Genomic DNA, 16,037 nt, shown 5'->3' with positions numbered 1-16,037 from the left:
CACTTTACCCTCTCATCTATCGGGGAAACGAAACCTCGCAAGAGTCTAGGACACCTACGCACGCGCCTACGGCTTAACCCCTGTTCTCCTACCTCCCGATGACGACCGCAGTGGCATCGCCTCCAAGCTTTCCGAATATATCCAGGCTCAATTGGAATGGTCTAAGCGGCACAGGAGGAGGGTTTTCTGCAATGAGCACTGACGAAGTGTCTCGAATGTTTTTGCCTCAACGCAAGACTGTACACAGGAGTAATTCGTCCTCGTCGCTCTCATCCACTAGTTCTTCTGGTTCAACGGTCACCCTCACCCAGGGTGATGGCTCATCAGAACCCGCTCATGGACCAAAGAAGAAAACAAGGGGAGGGTTCTGGCCTGTTTCCAAGTCGGAGTCGACCGCGAGTGTCTCCAATGCCCGGGCAAACGGGTCGCTCCAAACGGCTATCGGAAACTCCTTGGTAGGAAAGAGTCCGGTACAGCCAGCACTGCCGAATCAGAGTCCAACAACTCAAGTGAATGGGTCCAGAGTTGTAAATGGAGCGGTCACTGGCGAGCCAGCCGCGATTTTGGCACTGTTACCGATGAATGGCACGTTCGAGAGGAAACAGATCAATCTCCCATTCTATCCAGAAGTCCTTCGCATTGGCCGTCAGACAAATGCAAAAACTGTTCCAACTCCCGTGAACGGATATTTTGACTCCAAGGTGCTGTCGCGACAACATGCCGAGGTATGGGCAGATCGGAGTGGGAAGGTGTTCATCAGAGATGTGAAATCGTCAAATGGCACCTTTGTCAACGGACAGCGACTCTCGCCGGAAAATCGAGAATCTGAGCCCCATGAACTTCGTCAACACGACACACTAGAATTGGGCATAGATATCGTGAGCGAGGATCAAAAGACCATTGTTCACCACAAGGTCTCAGCCAAGGTGGAATATGTAGGCTTGCCTGGAACGACCAACAACGTGCTCGATCTTACTTTTGGCGACCTGGATCCCTCTCACGGTGGAAGCCTATTGGCATCACCTGTAAGTTCACCAATGCTTCACAGTCGAAGCCGGCCTGGAGGACCGACAACGAACGGGCGGGCTTCGGCTCCATCAAGCGTCGCAGGCAGTCAGATGAGTTCAATTGCGCAGCAACGGATGAATATGTGGGGTGCCACGCCTCTGAATGTGGAACAGCTTGTCAAGACATTGGCCGTAAGTCAGCTTTTTTAAACCACCCAGTACACTAGAAACTAACAGTTCTTTACAGATAGAAATGCGAGCAGCAAGACAGCAGGCGGAGGAACTCGACCAGGCGGGTGCGTTTCTGAACTCATTGTTGACACCTGGGGCAGCGGCGCCCCGACCTCAGCCCCCGTCAAAAGAAGGGGTTCCTCAACGGCAGTCCAATGGACGTTCTAAGGCTCCCAAAATGGAGCATATGACGCGCTTCGCTGATCCCCCAGCACCACCGCCACAGCAACCGCTTCCGGAGAAGCCAGACTCTTCAAAAGCAAGCCCTGTTGCAACATCATTTACGAATCTCCTGAAGCGCGGAGAAACCGCTAAACCGCCCAGCAATGCATCAAATTCTCCCACAAGTACTCAAAACAGTCAAATGATGTCTCTCATCGAGGCGCTGTCTATCGCCAAAAAGGAACTTGACTCTCAGGGCGCCCGCGTGAAGCAACTAGAAGATATGCTGAGGCAGGAACGGTCAGCCAGAGAGGATGCTGAAGAACGTGCTCGAAAGCTTGAACAACATGCAGCATCACGGCCGGTCTCGGTTGTTGAAGAAGAATCCGAAACTCCGACAGAATCTGTTCACGACGCGAAGGGCATTGAAGAAGAAGTGGGAAACGAGGCGAACGGCGAACTTGATGTGAGAACGATGAGCCTACAGCAGAACCTGGACCAAGTTCTTGGGGAGATGCAGAGACTGAAAGCAGACGTGGACCAATTCCAGCGTCGCGCAGAGACAGCAGAAGCCGATGCAACCAACGCCCGGAAAAGCCTCGCAGAGATGATTGATAAGATTCGAGCAGAAAACGAGAAAGCCGAATCATCCACAAGGAAGTCACGTGAACATGAAATACGCACGCAGGGTGACGAGGACGCTGAGGCTACCAACGCGGAAGAAGAGCAAATCTCGACATCCCTGATCCAGTCAGTCGCACAAGCAAATGGCCACGTTCGCACACCCAGATTACCTGAGCACCTTGAGCGGGCAGTGGCAACGGTTCTACGAGACAAAAGCAGTAGCTCAGATGCTATTGCTCAGTCAGCACCATACGTGTCCATGCTCGGGGTGGTCCTAATCGGAGTTGGACTAATGGCCTATCTCAACTCCTGGCAGAAGTCGGAAACATGACACGTCGATGCCAGGAGGCAGTAATTTTCATTTCGTTGGACATACTATCTCCTAAACTTCTTCACTCGGGCGATCGGCGCCTGAAGCCTCACTCTTTCCCTTTCCAGCACGGTACCGGGCGTGGCGTTACAAATGGACAAGATCAATCTCCAAGGGCGGCGATATTGTCAATATTCAGCTAGGGGCAATTCACAGGCCCAATGCTGAAATTGGCACAGCAAGCACGGCGTCAAAGGTGTGTCAAAACAGAGCTTCGACATTTATCATGGTCGAGGCAAATAGCAACCAGCAACAGATTGTGGGCGAGGCGTTTGTCGTGGAATGCATGAGGCAAAAGACCTGGGCGGAATAGGCGTCGTGTACATATGTACGTCGTGTTAGGATTGTTGTCAGCCTTTTTGCTCTCAAAGTACTCGAGGCAAAGACAAGGTCTGAGCAGTCCAGTCCATCAGGCTAACATGAAATGATGATACGAGCTTCAAGAACGGATGTAGCAAGGTCTTTATTACTCGTCACCTTTTGACATAATCGGGCATCGTCTTCGTATTGAATCTGGTATAAACGCAGCGCCAGATGCTGGGATAATCTCCCCCTGACCAGGCTGAGTAACGGGGAAGTGACAGCAAATGCCGGGTGGAACTTGATAACTTTGTTGAGCCTCACTAACCCGACAGGAACTCCATTCCAGAGATAGGTACTCGTACGCTGAACGAGATGCCTCCCTCGTGGGGAAACCGTTGAGGAGTCCAGTCAAGCCACAGTTTTCTGCCCCTTTTCGGCGAACGAGATGTGGGTGGAGCAAGGCCAGTTCCTCCATTGAGCCGTCAGCATCTTCGGTCTCCGGCGATAGATCGCGTTTGTTTCTCGTATCCATCTTTCAGTCGTGCGGTTGGTGGCACCTGTGACAGGAGTGTTACGCCATGTCTTTTGGTCGTTCTGGTGGTTCTTCGGGCTCTGTCCGCCGTATCCGTCTCGTCTCGAGAAGGTCGATGTCAAAATGACGTAGGAAAATACAAAGGATACACACACTCTCCGCAGTTCTTTTCGGGGAAACGCATTGTCCCTGTCCCTGTCCCTGTCCTACTGGGGCCTCAACGCGAGGTAACTTCCGTTCCTCCATCGGAGGGTTGGCGAGTTGGTTGATATCAACCTGTGGTGGCCCCAACACGCAGAACGCCCAATATGACGATCCTCTGCGCTCAAGTGGCCGTTGCAATTCCTATGCTTCGTGTCCCTCTGGTGTGCATGTTTGTGTGTGTGTGAACCAACAAAGCTAATACCATGAAACCTGTGACGCTGCGTTGTTCAATACTCCCCAAATGGCAGAGGCATCTCAGAGGTGCTGCCTCCAGTCTCCACAAGGCCGAATTGCGGACTGATCAGATCTCTGGGAGGTATTGGCAGAGGCGCTCGTTTGCTACGCCAGTCGAGGTCACCAAGGATGCAAACAAAGAAGACTCGAGCGATCCCAGGGAAAAGGTGGTGATCTTGGGTAGTGGTTGGGCAGGTACTGTACCCGTCCCGCGTCCAAGTATGTTCCGAGCAGAGCGCTGACCTCGTACAAACAGGTTATGTCCTAGGTCGCCAGCTGGACAAGAGAAAATACCGCGTTGTCATCGTCTCGCCTCGCTCATACTTTGTCTTCACTCCTCTCCTCAACGACACCACCGTGGGTACCCTCGAATTCCGAAACGTGCTCGAGTCCGTGAGAAAGAAAAACAGTGGCTTGGAGTACATTCAAGGCTGGGCAGACGATGTCAACTTTGCGGACAGAACCGTTACCATTGAACCCTCAGTCCTGGATCCAGATGTAGGCCACGCGATGACTGGGCCGAGAAAACCGAATGAACAGCAGACGGCCAGTGGGTACGCTGTGAAGGGCGTTTTCCCTCACGGACCGTGGCAAAAGGAGGTACAGATGGGCGGGACCGGCTCACATGAAGTTCCTACGTTTCCCATCCACTACGACAAATTGATTATTGCTGTGGGCACCTATAGCCAGACGTTCGGCACCAAGGGCGTGAGAGAAAATGCATGGTTTCTGAAGGACGTGCGAGATGCAGTTGCCATACGTCGACGGATCCTGGAGTTATTCGAACTCGCACGGTTACCCATCATCCCCGAAGAAACGAAGAAGCACCTCTTGCACTTTGCCGTCGTCGGTGGTGGTCCGACGGGGATGGAATTCGCCGCCTGTCTGTCGGACCTGCTGAGAGACGACCTCTCCCAAATCCACCCTGATCTCATGAGATACGTTCGCATCAGTCTCTACGACGTCGCCCCCAAGGTTCTCCCCATGTTCGATGCCTCACTCGCCGACTACGCGGTGAAACAGTACAGACGCCAGAACATTGAGATAAAAACCTCCCACCATGTCGAAGAACTCCGAAAGGGGTTTCCTAACGACGAGAAAGCTCGCCAGGACCAAGCCAGCCAAGTCAAAGGACGAGTATACACGATCAACACGCAAGAAGAAGGCGATGTCGGTATTGGCATGTGTGTGTGGTCTACCGGAAACATGAACAACCCGTTTGTGATGAAGGCGCTCAATCATGTGCGCCGATTCCCGACAGAATCGGCACAAATCACCCAGGGAGAATTGACGGATCCGATGCAACGACAATGGATCATCCAGCGCGATGCCAGAACCGGTGTCATCTTGGTAGATGACCACTTTCGGTTGCACCTGACGACAGCGTGTGCCGAGGGCATGAAGGAAGATGAAAAGCCCAAGGCGTACATGAAGAATGTGTTCGCGCTGGGGGACACGAGCAAATTGATGTCTGGTGCCCTGCCAGCCACTGCGCAAGTCGCCAATCAGCAGGCTCTCTGGCTTGGGAAGACGCTGAACAAGCACCCTTCCCCCGAGGAGTTTCGGAAGCAGAAGGGATTTACTTTCAGGAACTTGGGCGTTTTGACATATCTCGGAGGAGCCAAAGCCATTCTTCAGGGTGGCAATGGAAATGGCAACGGTGGTGGTGCCGCGAAGGGGATCAAAGGGCTGGCGGCCTACCTCATTTGGAGAGGAGCATATCTCACGATGACGCTGAGTTGGAGGAACAAGTTCCTTGTCGTGGTGCAATGGGTGGCTGTCAAGGTGTTTGGGAGGGATATCAGTCGGTTCTAGGGTGGCTACCAATCTGGGAAGATGATAGGTCTGGAAGGGCGGGTTTCTTGAATCCCGCAAGCCTGGTTTTATGGCTGGTCTCTTGCCGGCATTGGATGGGCAGGCGTTTCTGGAGATAGACAGGGACTTGGACAGATACTGCGAGGTGATACCAGACATGCGAGTATCTGCTTTGATAATAAAGTCGAGGACTATTCAAAAGCAATGAATATGTCGGGGTTAAAGGCACAGTATCATCTTTGATACAGACATGGCAACCGTTGTTCCCTGGTCGAAACTGGCTTACCGGGTTGGATTATGGCTCATGCATCTTTCGTCTGACCAGGCTGACTAACTATCAAGCGAGCTGAACAAGGGACAACCTTGCTTCTTCGCTATGTCGTTCGAGGCGGCAAGGGGACGGGTTTTTGCTTTGGTGTTGCATTGCGGCGTATTCGGGGGCCGCGGCCTTTTAAAGCGGAGTAGATCGTGGATGTGGTAGGCAAGCTATGCAGCTACGGATGTAGGCATGTAGATCGACCGTGCACATGAGGGCCTTATTGGCGGGATGGATGGATGGATACATCTGTATATGTATAAAAGGAGTGAACACTCATGATGCTGTAGGGTCGACGTTCCTCAGTCTTGTCGTCGCCCTCAACAACACTGATCAAAAAACTGGGGAAATCACGCCCACACCTACATCCGCAGATCAACACTCAACGCTCAAGGAAACAAAGAAAATGGCCTCTGCCGACTCCGTCTCCGCCGACGTCGCCCACACCCTAGCCTACGCCAACCTCCTCGACGTCTTCAGCAACCGGGACCACGAGTCGCGCCGCCGTGCCATCCAAGAAACATACCACGCAGATGTGACCTTCTACGAGCCGGACAGTGTCGCCACGGGCCACGACGGCGTCAATAGCAAGTGCGAGGAACTGCTCAGCGCGCGCAAGGGTTGGGGGTTCGTGCCCGTGGGCAACGTGCAGCGCAACCACGGCATGGTCTATCTCGCATGGGGGTTTGGGCCGCGGGACACGGCGACCGGCGAGGTCGAGGCCAAGGTCAAGGGGGCGGATGTGCTGATGGTGGAGGAGGGCAAGATCCGCAAGTTCTGGGTCATTATAGAGGGGGTGACGGATTCAAAGTCTTCTTGATCACTTGCCACAATGTAATATCTAATGCATGCCGGGATTTGTTGTGTTCAGCCAAACAAAACAGAAACACTGAGCGGGCGGCCGAGGGGAGTGCGGCTTGGCATATTTGCCCTTCCTTCTTCCTTCCTACGTCCTGTGTCTTCCCCCTGCGTTTTGGTATAAAACACCTATTTACTATCACCTGCTGAAATAGCGAATTTGGACCCCTTCTGCGATGCTACTGTCGCCGACAACACCTTTGCAACCACCCTCAAGTCCAACAACCAGAACCTTTGCGATGTCGTGGCGAACTTTCCCACAGGTAGAGCTTTACAAGATGTCAGAGGCGAATCGGATGACTGAGAACACCACCCACGGGCCCTAGATATCCTGGATTGCTGAACCCCACGGGTTCCCCAGTGCCCGGAGCCTCCCATGCCACCCTTCGTTGTTGGAAAAACGTGGGGACCATCACTTTGTTCTGACACTGTAACAGACGACCGGGATGAACGTCCAACGCTCAGGCTGGTCGCTTATCTGAGCCACCTCATCTTTTCAGATCTGCAATAATGGCCGGATAAAACACAGGAGGATCGGGTTCAAGCACCAAGAATTTCTCGATGTCGAGGGAACCAGCGCAGTGCCATCTCTTGCGAAACGCAAGCCGAGACCCTACCTCGGTGTGTGGGACTGAGGCTGAAAGCTCTACTCTACTAAGAATCAAGAAAAGGCAGAACACAGCAAAGGAAGGGAAGCTGCCAACAACACCAAGACAGCTTAAGCACACCCTTCCCTTCCCGAGGTAAGCAGCACTTTTTCATTCTGTGATTTCTGCCACACCATCAGCCACAGACAGATGTCGCGGTTGTTATGTAACGATGATATACTTGCTCGTACTCGGTATATATATGGATTGCACGCATACCTGAATGCATTATCACCGTCTGGGTAGTATGGTACACGCGATCTCGAGACCCAAGTCATCACTCAAACCAGAATCCGAGAAACAGAAGACTATATCCTCAGGCCTGGTGCCCAAGTCCCATGGACCTCGGATAGTTCTAGTTCTTGTCCACGCTCATCAAGATGAACAATGTCGCGATGGTGGAGACTGGAGAGACCCTCTCTCGCTCTCTCCGTCCATTTTCGTGAAACACGAAGACCTTAGGTTATACTATTAATGCGTTCCTGGGCATGGGAGTCAACGGAGTTGTTGCTTGTAGGTGGGTTATGCATCGGTCTTGGTCACACTCATACAAAGAACCCCCGAGGATTTGGGTAAAATGCCCACAGAAGAGGAATAGAAACTGCAACTTCGCAAGCCCACGCGAGCTCATAGCTTCTATCAAAATGTGTAACCTCGTAATTTTGTATGGGATGCCAAATTTACGACTCGTTCGCCTCGGAAAGACACTCCAGCAGAGAACTACGCATATTCAGCGCTTGAGTAGTATATATAAAGATAATAGTTCTCTTAATATGCTTGCTGATAAATCTCCACCAAACCCATAAATCCCCTTGCCATAAACTGTCATTCGAGAACGTTATTTTCTCTATATAAAAAAATGGCAGCGAGCAAAGTCGGATCCTTGGAAGGCAAAACTGCCTTGGTTACCGGAGGTTCCAGAGGTATTGGTGCTGCGGTCGCCGTCCAACTAGCACAAAGAGGGGCTTCGAAAATCGCAATCACATATGCTGGAAACACCAAAGCCGCCGACAGCACACTCGAGGAGTTGAAGAAGTTGGGGGTCCAGAAGGCAATCGCAATCCAGGCCGACCTGCTGGATCCGCAGTTGGGAGCAAACTTGATCCCCCAAGTCCTCAGTGGGTTGGATACCAAGACCATCGACATCACTGTGTGCAATGCAGCGCTCAATACCCCCGATCTCGTTGTCCCCTTTGCCAACATAACCCTCGAGAACTTTAACAAGGTCTTCCAAGGAAATACCTTCTCCGCCGTCAGCATCATCGCTGCAGTCCTACCACATCTGCCCGCAAAAGGCGGCCGGGTCGTCACCATCTCAAGTATCATGTCCAAGTTGGCGAATGACGACGTCTCGATCGCCTATGGTGCAAGCAAGGCTGCATTGGACAGCATTACTCGATCTCTAGCAGCAAGCTTTGCGGCAACAAAACATGCCACGTTCAACTCGGTCAGCGTCGGGTCGACAGCAACTGATCCTCTGAAGGCTGTCATGAAAGTGCTTCCAGAAGCGATCGAAGAATCCGTGGCGCCACATACGATTGAGAAGAGACCTGGTGACCCCGAGGAGGTCGCGTCGGTTGTAGGATTTCTGGCCAGCGAAGAGGCGCGGTGGGTCAACGGAGCCCAGATCCCAGCTCATGGCGGCAACAGGTATATGCTCGCTCTACAAGGTTGAAGTGAATATATGATGTTTTCGGCCCCAACTGGCAACTTTTGGTAGAAATCAAAAGACGGATAGTAGAGTCTGTACGTTACTTCTCTGCTTTTGGTTGAGGATCATAACCATACTCGAGGCGGTACACGACACCCAAGATCCTCCCAATGTATTGTTCGGTCAAAATTTCACAATATATCTGTGACTCTGAACATGCTGCAAGTGAACCAGGGGTGACGAAGGCTGCGTTATGTCTATTTGAGTAAGCCCGCAGAAGTCGTGAAGGTATTACCGCTTGATCTCTACTCCGGTAGAGGGTTACGGCTCTCGATGCGATCTACTTCAATCAATGCCGCCTTGTGATGGAGAGAAAATGCTCCAAGTCTCTGTGCATCTAGTATTAACGCTGAGGACGCTGGAGTTATGACTGACCTGCCGGCACTGGAAAGGATGGTCTTTGTGGATGGATGATTGAAGATACGGGCCAGTCATTTCCTCCATGCAAAATTCAAAGTGGGAGGCGGAGGAGTGTTTAACCGGAATGCAGTGCCATGTGAAAAAGCAAAGCACGACATTCAGTTCCTGGATGCTGGACCAGCGATACCTGAGGCCTGGGTGGTAGATCGTGCAAGATCGTGGCAAACCTAGGGACCCATAGGTAAGGACGAGCCTCCATTCTCGGTTCCCAAGCACCTCAAAACACTATACCTGGAGATACTTGTGGCACACCGCCGTCAAATAATAGGTGATAAGCCTTCGAGACCTGTCAGCGCCGGCATCCACAGCCTCTTATCACCAAGTTTTTGGGAGGTGGTTGGGGACACTGGTATTCAACATCCGCGGATTTTGGCAGGAGCAACGGAGGAAGCTTCTATCTTTGGAAGTTTCCCCTGAGACGCGCTAGTCTCCAAGTGGCATCCCGGTCGTCAACATGTGAGTTTTTTTTTGTTCCAGAAAATTTTAGGTTTCCAGACCGCTATGGGCCATGATAACAAAGTGACAGTACCACTACCAGTCCATGCACCACGTTGCTACATCGGTTGATAGATGTGATTGTATTTAATCCCATCGTCCATTCTTTTACATCGGTCTCTTTCCTGTCACCTGCGTATCTTCAAACCATCTGATTCCTTGACTTGAATCTCCCTGGGCGCCAAATACCTCCCAGTCCTCCACGCAGTCAGTACATACACAACTGCACCTACCGACGAATTTCTTACCAACGAGACCTTACCGACTCCTCTTCCTCAATCAACACAATGTCTGCCATCTTCGCTTTCGCCAAAGCAACCGTCCCCGCCGTTGCCACGGCCATCGCTCCTTTTGCGGCCGTCTACTACTGGCCCAAGAAGTCGGAAGTCTTCTACTATACACCCAAGAACTCGACGACTCCTCTCTTCAGTCTACCCCGACCTAATATCGCTGTTGGAGCCCCGAACTCTGTCCTCTAAAAGTCTATCGAACACAATACAGCAAACTTCCTACCACCCATTCGTTTCACCACGAGATTGAGCATATGGACACATAATAGACGAATACATTTTTGGGTTGGCGTTTCAATTTTCAGCGAGGATCGTTACATTCGCAGCGCAGCACAGCACAGATACCCATATAGATCGCTGCCATTACGGGATAGACATTTAGAGGTTACTTTAAAAGCATGAACTGGTTCCACCATCTTTCCCCTATCAGCGCAGGGAAGGGTGTTTTGAGCGTTGGTTGAGCATCTGAATTGATATGGCATTTCGAGCGATTCTACACCTAATCCCACAATCTGAAACCTCTGATTTTACAGAAAATAATTCTTTTCTTCGAATAGCTGTTTGGTCAAGTTCTCTCGCAAGACTAGCGGTGTCCACGCCCTACGGTGATGGTGCTACTGCCCAGAGGGATCCAGAAGCATATCGAACGACATTCTACCCAGAGTAGATACCTGAGCGGTGACGAGAACGAACAAGCACACAGACAAGTGACAACTCTGTTTGATCTTCGATCGGTCCTCTCTACCACTGGCTCGGGATTCTTGGCTCAGATCCAAGATCTGCTCACCCGAGCTCTGTTGTGGTAGCGTGGTATGTTGTCTACTGCATTCCTCGCCACTACTCTGCATCTGTTTGCGGCTGCATGACAACCCGAGCACGGACGGACTTATTTCTCCATTCATGATTCCATGAGCTGCCCATGTCGGCATGGAATCCAACGCGTCCAGCTTCACGTGCTCCTGCTCTTCCAGCCTAGGGTCGTATGAGGGGTGTTGTCGACGACGTCTTGATTGGACGAGGTCTGGGGATTTTCAAGTCATTCTATACCTCTTCCACTTACATATGTGACTAAAATTTCGTGTACCATCCATCTCTTCCGACTGCACTTGATACCGAGATCATCGAGGGGAGAACCACGATGACTGGTCTGACGATCATCTTGACGTATGGCACGGGCGGGGTCAAGAGGATGCGCCAGCGATATAGCCCGGAAGTTGGGGTGAGAGCAGTAACATTGGGGATTCTGAGAGGTTATTGTCGCATAAGTCGTCTATGGTGGTTGCACAAACACACGTGCGGTAGAGGACATTCATGATTATGCAGATGCGGGATGCGATCATCCGTGGATAGGTGCAGTCTGATTAATGGGGGACGGGATCTTGATCCACGTTCAATAGTCTGGACTCTGGAACAGAGGTGCCGGACGTGGAGAAAGAGCCTGAATCCAGCTGAGTATTGGGAGCTTCAAGGACCAAGATAGCAAGAGAGAGATCCTGGTACTCCGTATCTAGTTATCACATGGTGGTGGAGCATATTATTACGGGTATCTTGTAGGTAGCTACCTCGTATTTATTCATCAAACAGCCCCCCGTGGCTGATGGCGACCTTCCCTGGACGTTCGGGGAAACCTCGCCAAACCTCATCGTCATCTCGCAGGAAGATTTCGCTTTCACATCGACTGGCCACCTCCGTGTTCACATCCAGGTCTCACCAAGATGCTTCCACAACGTCCATCTCACCGTCCGATCATCATGCTACGCGACATTCCGATGCGGTGATAATCTCGCACCAAACCCCATGACAGCCCTTTCAACCTCCCACTCCGACGTCGGTCATCGTCGCCATGAGCTCCTTACTCAACCCCATTCACAGCGCGAAGCAGAAATGCCGCCCAAAGCACCAAGTTCTTGTCCTGAAATGTTATCCCAAATACCAGAAGAATGTCCAGGAGGTCAAGCCCATGTCCTCCGAACTCAGCTATCTTCTCTACTATGCATCCACCCGGCGGAACAAGCTGCAGAAGGTCGGCGCATTTTTGGAGAAGAAGAACGCCGGTGATGTCTGGAAAGGAAGGCTCGGGTGCGCACCACAATAACTCTGCAACGATCATTGCTAATTGAACTCTAGCAATGTCCAGGTCACCCTCCAGATCCTCGCTGCAATCATCGAGAAAGCACCCCGTGACCTGTCTCTCTACTCCAAATCCGTCCTCACCATACTCGATTCTGTCCTCCGTTCCAAGGACGTGAACATGGTGGAAGACTCTATTCCTACATTCGAGGCCTTCTGCAAATACGTCGAGGTTGCCTCTCTCACCGCCGACCAGCAGCGTGCTCAGCAGTACATCTCCCTCGTCCAGCACTACGCTGGATTTGCCATGAAAACAAAACCGACGGATAAGAAACAAAACGACCCCATCCCACTCTCTCTTAGATGGCGGAAAATTGGTCTTCGGGCCATTCGGGCTGTCGTAGCCTCCGATGTTCTGTCTGTGGATTCTAGCCGACAACTCAACCTGGTCATGCCGGTGATTCTGGAGAACATGTCGCTGGAAGAAGAGAATATCCTCTCAACATTACAGCAGCGGGCAAAAACAAGCGAGAGGATGGACGACGAATCCGCCAGGAGGAGACGCATGAGTATCGCGACTGTCACAACCGTCGACACTATCGATGGAGATCCTGCTGCTGCGGTCGAGACCACCGCCGGTGCGGACAAGGTTGCCGAAGAGGAGGTGAGAGCTTTAGCGTTAAGGTGCCTGAAACAAATATTCTCTGTTGGCATCGGAAGTACAAGGGGTCAAACTAGGTTGGCAACAGCTTTGACTCTAAAATTCATTGCTTCGAAGAATCCGCCCAAGGTTACGCCGGAAACATCAAGGACTGGCAACTGGGCGACATCTCTGTTCGAAGCCATTGCGCGGTGGACACCCGTACAGGACCGTTTTATCATTGTTGTTACCGCCATGGAAACACTGGTTAGAAGTCCCATGGCGGAAGGAGTTCTGGAAAAACAGCTAGTCCTCACCACCATGATCGATTGGCTTCTCAGTTCGCCCGTCAATCTCATTGGATTGAGCGTCATGGATGTTCTACTTGGCTTCATCCAGCACATGCTAGTCCTCCTCCAACTCGGGGGACCAAATGCTCGCATCACGCAGCCACATCGAGAGGATACTCTCGGGTTCTATCGAGTAACCAAGGAGGCATTCGATCCAGCTTCGGTCTTGACAGAGAACAAGATGTCCCGGACGTTGTCCAAAGAGCTGACAGCATCACCCGTCCGGCAAGAATTGCTTGAGAGGCTACAGAAATGTATCGCCTCTCTTTCCAACCACATCTACTACACCGACCAGATCAGCGACATGCTCACAGCAATTCTAGCGCGGCTCAAACCATCACCACAGTCCGAAGTCCCCACTTCGGCAGCTGCTATTAATGACCCAGCTGCCGCCACGAAAGCAATTGCAGAGTCTGCAAACATACAAGAAGACACCTCCACCTCCACCTTCTTCTCATTTGCAACTGCACGAGTCACTGCTTGCCGAGTCATCAGAGAAATCCTGGTTCGCGCTAATAGCAGACGAAGCATCGGAGGAGCCCCAATTGAAGCACGTGCACGGGTCGGGGTGCAAGTGTGGGAGGGCACCCAGTGGCTCCTCAAAGACGAAGATCATGAAGTGAGGTTTGCGTATGTGGACGCGCTGTTGGCGTGGCTGAAGCTTGAGACCAACAAGAGTGACATGCTTTTACCCCGAGATGGCAATCGAAAGCAGACACAGTCCAAGAAACTTCAGGGCGAGAACGGTGTGGCGAAACGGGCCGTCTCCAACGCATCCCGCAAAGAAAGCAAACCTACAAGATCCAATTTTCTCGCTCTACTCCATCTCGCTGTCTATGACAGCATTCTTGACGATGTCGAGAATGAAATCAATCTTCTTCTCCTCTACCTTCTCCTCACCAAATTGGTCGAACGTCTTGGTGTCAATGCGGTCCGCAGCGGGTTGCCAATGATACTCAGACTTCAGGAAACAGCCCTTAATGGAGAGGTTGTCTCCACCTCGGGAAGAGTCAACGTCGGGAGTTTTGTGCATGGCTACCTGTGGACAATCGCGGAAAGTTTCGACTTTGAGACGAGTCCAACAGGTCATGAGATCAATGCAGAGATTTCTCGAAGAAAACGTTTTGGGATCTGGCTCGAGAGGATCAAATTCCCAGCCTGGTCCATCGAAGACATCAAACAACTTCGGAGGGAGACTGAAAAAGCCCCAAGCTATAATGAAGAAGCCGTGGAAACCATCAAGCCGTTCTTGTCAGTCTCAAATATTGTGGAGGAGATTGCGAGTGCATATGACAACGCTTTGTTGACGCCCCCGACTTCGGCTCCATCGTCACCCGGGAGGGTCTTCTCTGTCCCGACCCTCGGATTTGGTTATGGTTACGGAGCCGCTCCCCCGCCAAAAGCCTCGAGGGAGGATCAACTCCCCCAGAAAGTTAAAGACGAGATGGCTGCAGGATGGAGCAGAGAAGCATGCATTGCTGCGGTCGAAAAGGAGAGCGCCGGATCTATGACGGGCTCAAGGACCGGAGCATCTTCCATACCCAACCACCACCTCGGTGTCAACGGTGCTGCTCGCCCTCTGGGTTCTGTGAATGGAAAAGAGTCTACGGCAACGGTAAACGGTACCACAACGCCAACTTACGGTCTTATGGGCGGATTAGGAAGCCTCACTCAAGTCCGACGAGCGAGCGCCACCGGCTCTCCTGCAAGGGTTCCGACTACCTCGAGCAGAGAATCAACAATCAGAGTCACTGATTTGAAGCGAGCTCTATCCGGCTATGGCGTTACTGGAAGGCGACAGAGCCCGCTACGGAGACCACAGACAAGTTCTCGGAGAAGTGCAGGGAGCAGCGGAAGTAGCAGCATGCTTAGTTGGGATGATGCCGACGACCGTAACCCGTCCTTCCTCGACGTAGCGGCCACTGGCAACCCAACCGAACAGAGTCTAGAGAGCAGTCCACCCAGGCCGCAGACGTCCTCCAGCACCGCACAAACGAGAGATTCCACGTACCATGATCAAACAACCCTGCCGAATGTCACAGTAGATCCTCGTACGGATGCGGATGTTCCGCCAGTACCAAAGATCCCGTCAACGCTCAATCTTCCTGGTACATGGCCCCGCGATGCTTCACCAGCGCGACCCACGGACGCTGCAGCGGATACCCCTGTCGCGGGCGTTCCTGAAAGTCCCCAGTCACGAAAACCCACAGGCAAGGTGTATTCGCAGTCGCCAGGGCGAGAAAAGCAAAGTATGCGAAAGACATCACGGCCAACAAGCCGTAAGGGTGCGACACCACTCTCTTCATCCCCGAACGAAAAGTTCGATTTGGGATCACTGTTGGCTGCCATTCCCGTTCCAGTTGCAGAGGCAGTAGGGGACATGCAGAAGGAAACCCGACCCGGCAGGCTCATCCGGCCGCCTTATTGATGGATGGTAATAATGAGAGAAACCCTGGATTGTATATTACTTGGGCCATGTCTTTCCTAGCCAGGAGTTGTTAAAAGATAAGCGTTCCTTTGTATCGCGTTTGGGTGTTTCTTCCAAGTTAGACTCGCCTGGCGTTTCTGCGAGATACTGTCTCTATGGCCAAAATGCAATATTTCAAGTCTTCTACAAGATATAGACCCAAGAGAGGCCGGACCAGTCCATTCACTTGTTGTGTACTCGGAATATATGAGGTACAGACTACGTGTGAATGCGAATGCCTGGGATTCGAATGACGATATACGTGTCATTTGAAATGTAGAAACTTGGACT

General features: G+C 51.9%; 5 protein-coding genes across 5 annotated transcripts; all 5 read left to right on the top strand.

Annotated features, from left to right (window-relative positions):
• Positions 1-191: 191 nt before the first annotated feature.
• On the top strand, positions 192-2,355 carry AYO21_06466 (hypothetical protein; the record flags this gene model as incomplete). The annotated part of the gene is made up of 2 exons (XM_022656426.1): positions 192-1,199; positions 1,255-2,355. The coding sequence occupies 2 exons, from the start codon at positions 192-194 to the stop codon at positions 2,353-2,355; spliced, it is 2,109 nt and encodes a 702-aa protein (XP_022511214.1).
• A 1,281-nt stretch (positions 2,356-3,636) lies between these two features.
• AYO21_06465 (hypothetical protein) lies at positions 3,637-5,482 on the top strand (the record flags this gene model as incomplete). The annotated part of the gene is made up of 2 exons (XM_022656425.1): positions 3,637-3,862; positions 3,924-5,482. 2 exons carry the CDS (start codon positions 3,637-3,639, stop codon positions 5,480-5,482), a joined length of 1,785 nt encoding a protein of 594 aa, XP_022511213.1.
• Positions 5,483-6,204: 722 nt separating this feature from the next.
• AYO21_06464 (hypothetical protein) lies at positions 6,205-6,618 on the top strand (the record flags this gene model as incomplete). Its single annotated transcript, XM_022656424.1, has 1 exon — positions 6,205-6,618. The coding sequence occupies one exon, from the start codon at positions 6,205-6,207 to the stop codon at positions 6,616-6,618; it is 414 nt and encodes a 137-aa protein (XP_022511212.1).
• Positions 6,619-8,162: 1,544 nt separating this feature from the next.
• On the top strand, positions 8,163-8,978 carry AYO21_06463 (hypothetical protein; the record flags this gene model as incomplete). Its single annotated transcript, XM_022656423.1, has 1 exon — positions 8,163-8,978. The coding sequence occupies one exon, from the start codon at positions 8,163-8,165 to the stop codon at positions 8,976-8,978; it is 816 nt and encodes a 271-aa protein (XP_022511211.1).
• Positions 8,979-10,216: 1,238 nt separating this feature from the next.
• Positions 10,217-15,707, top strand: AYO21_06462 (hypothetical protein; the record flags this gene model as incomplete). Its single annotated transcript, XM_022656422.1, has 3 exons — positions 10,217-10,381; positions 12,024-12,298; positions 12,347-15,707. 3 exons carry the CDS (start codon positions 10,217-10,219, stop codon positions 15,705-15,707), a joined length of 3,801 nt encoding a protein of 1,266 aa, XP_022511210.1.
• Between the last annotated feature and the right edge of the window lie 330 nt (positions 15,708-16,037).

This window comes from Fonsecaea monophora, assembly GCF_001642475.1.
Source record: "Fonsecaea monophora strain CBS 269.37 chromosome Unknown Scaff45, whole genome shotgun sequence".
NCBI lineage: Eukaryota > Fungi > Ascomycota > Eurotiomycetes > Chaetothyriales > Herpotrichiellaceae > Fonsecaea > Fonsecaea monophora.
Note: the sequence above shows the minus strand (reverse complement) of the source record. Positions and strands in the feature narration are given on the sequence as shown.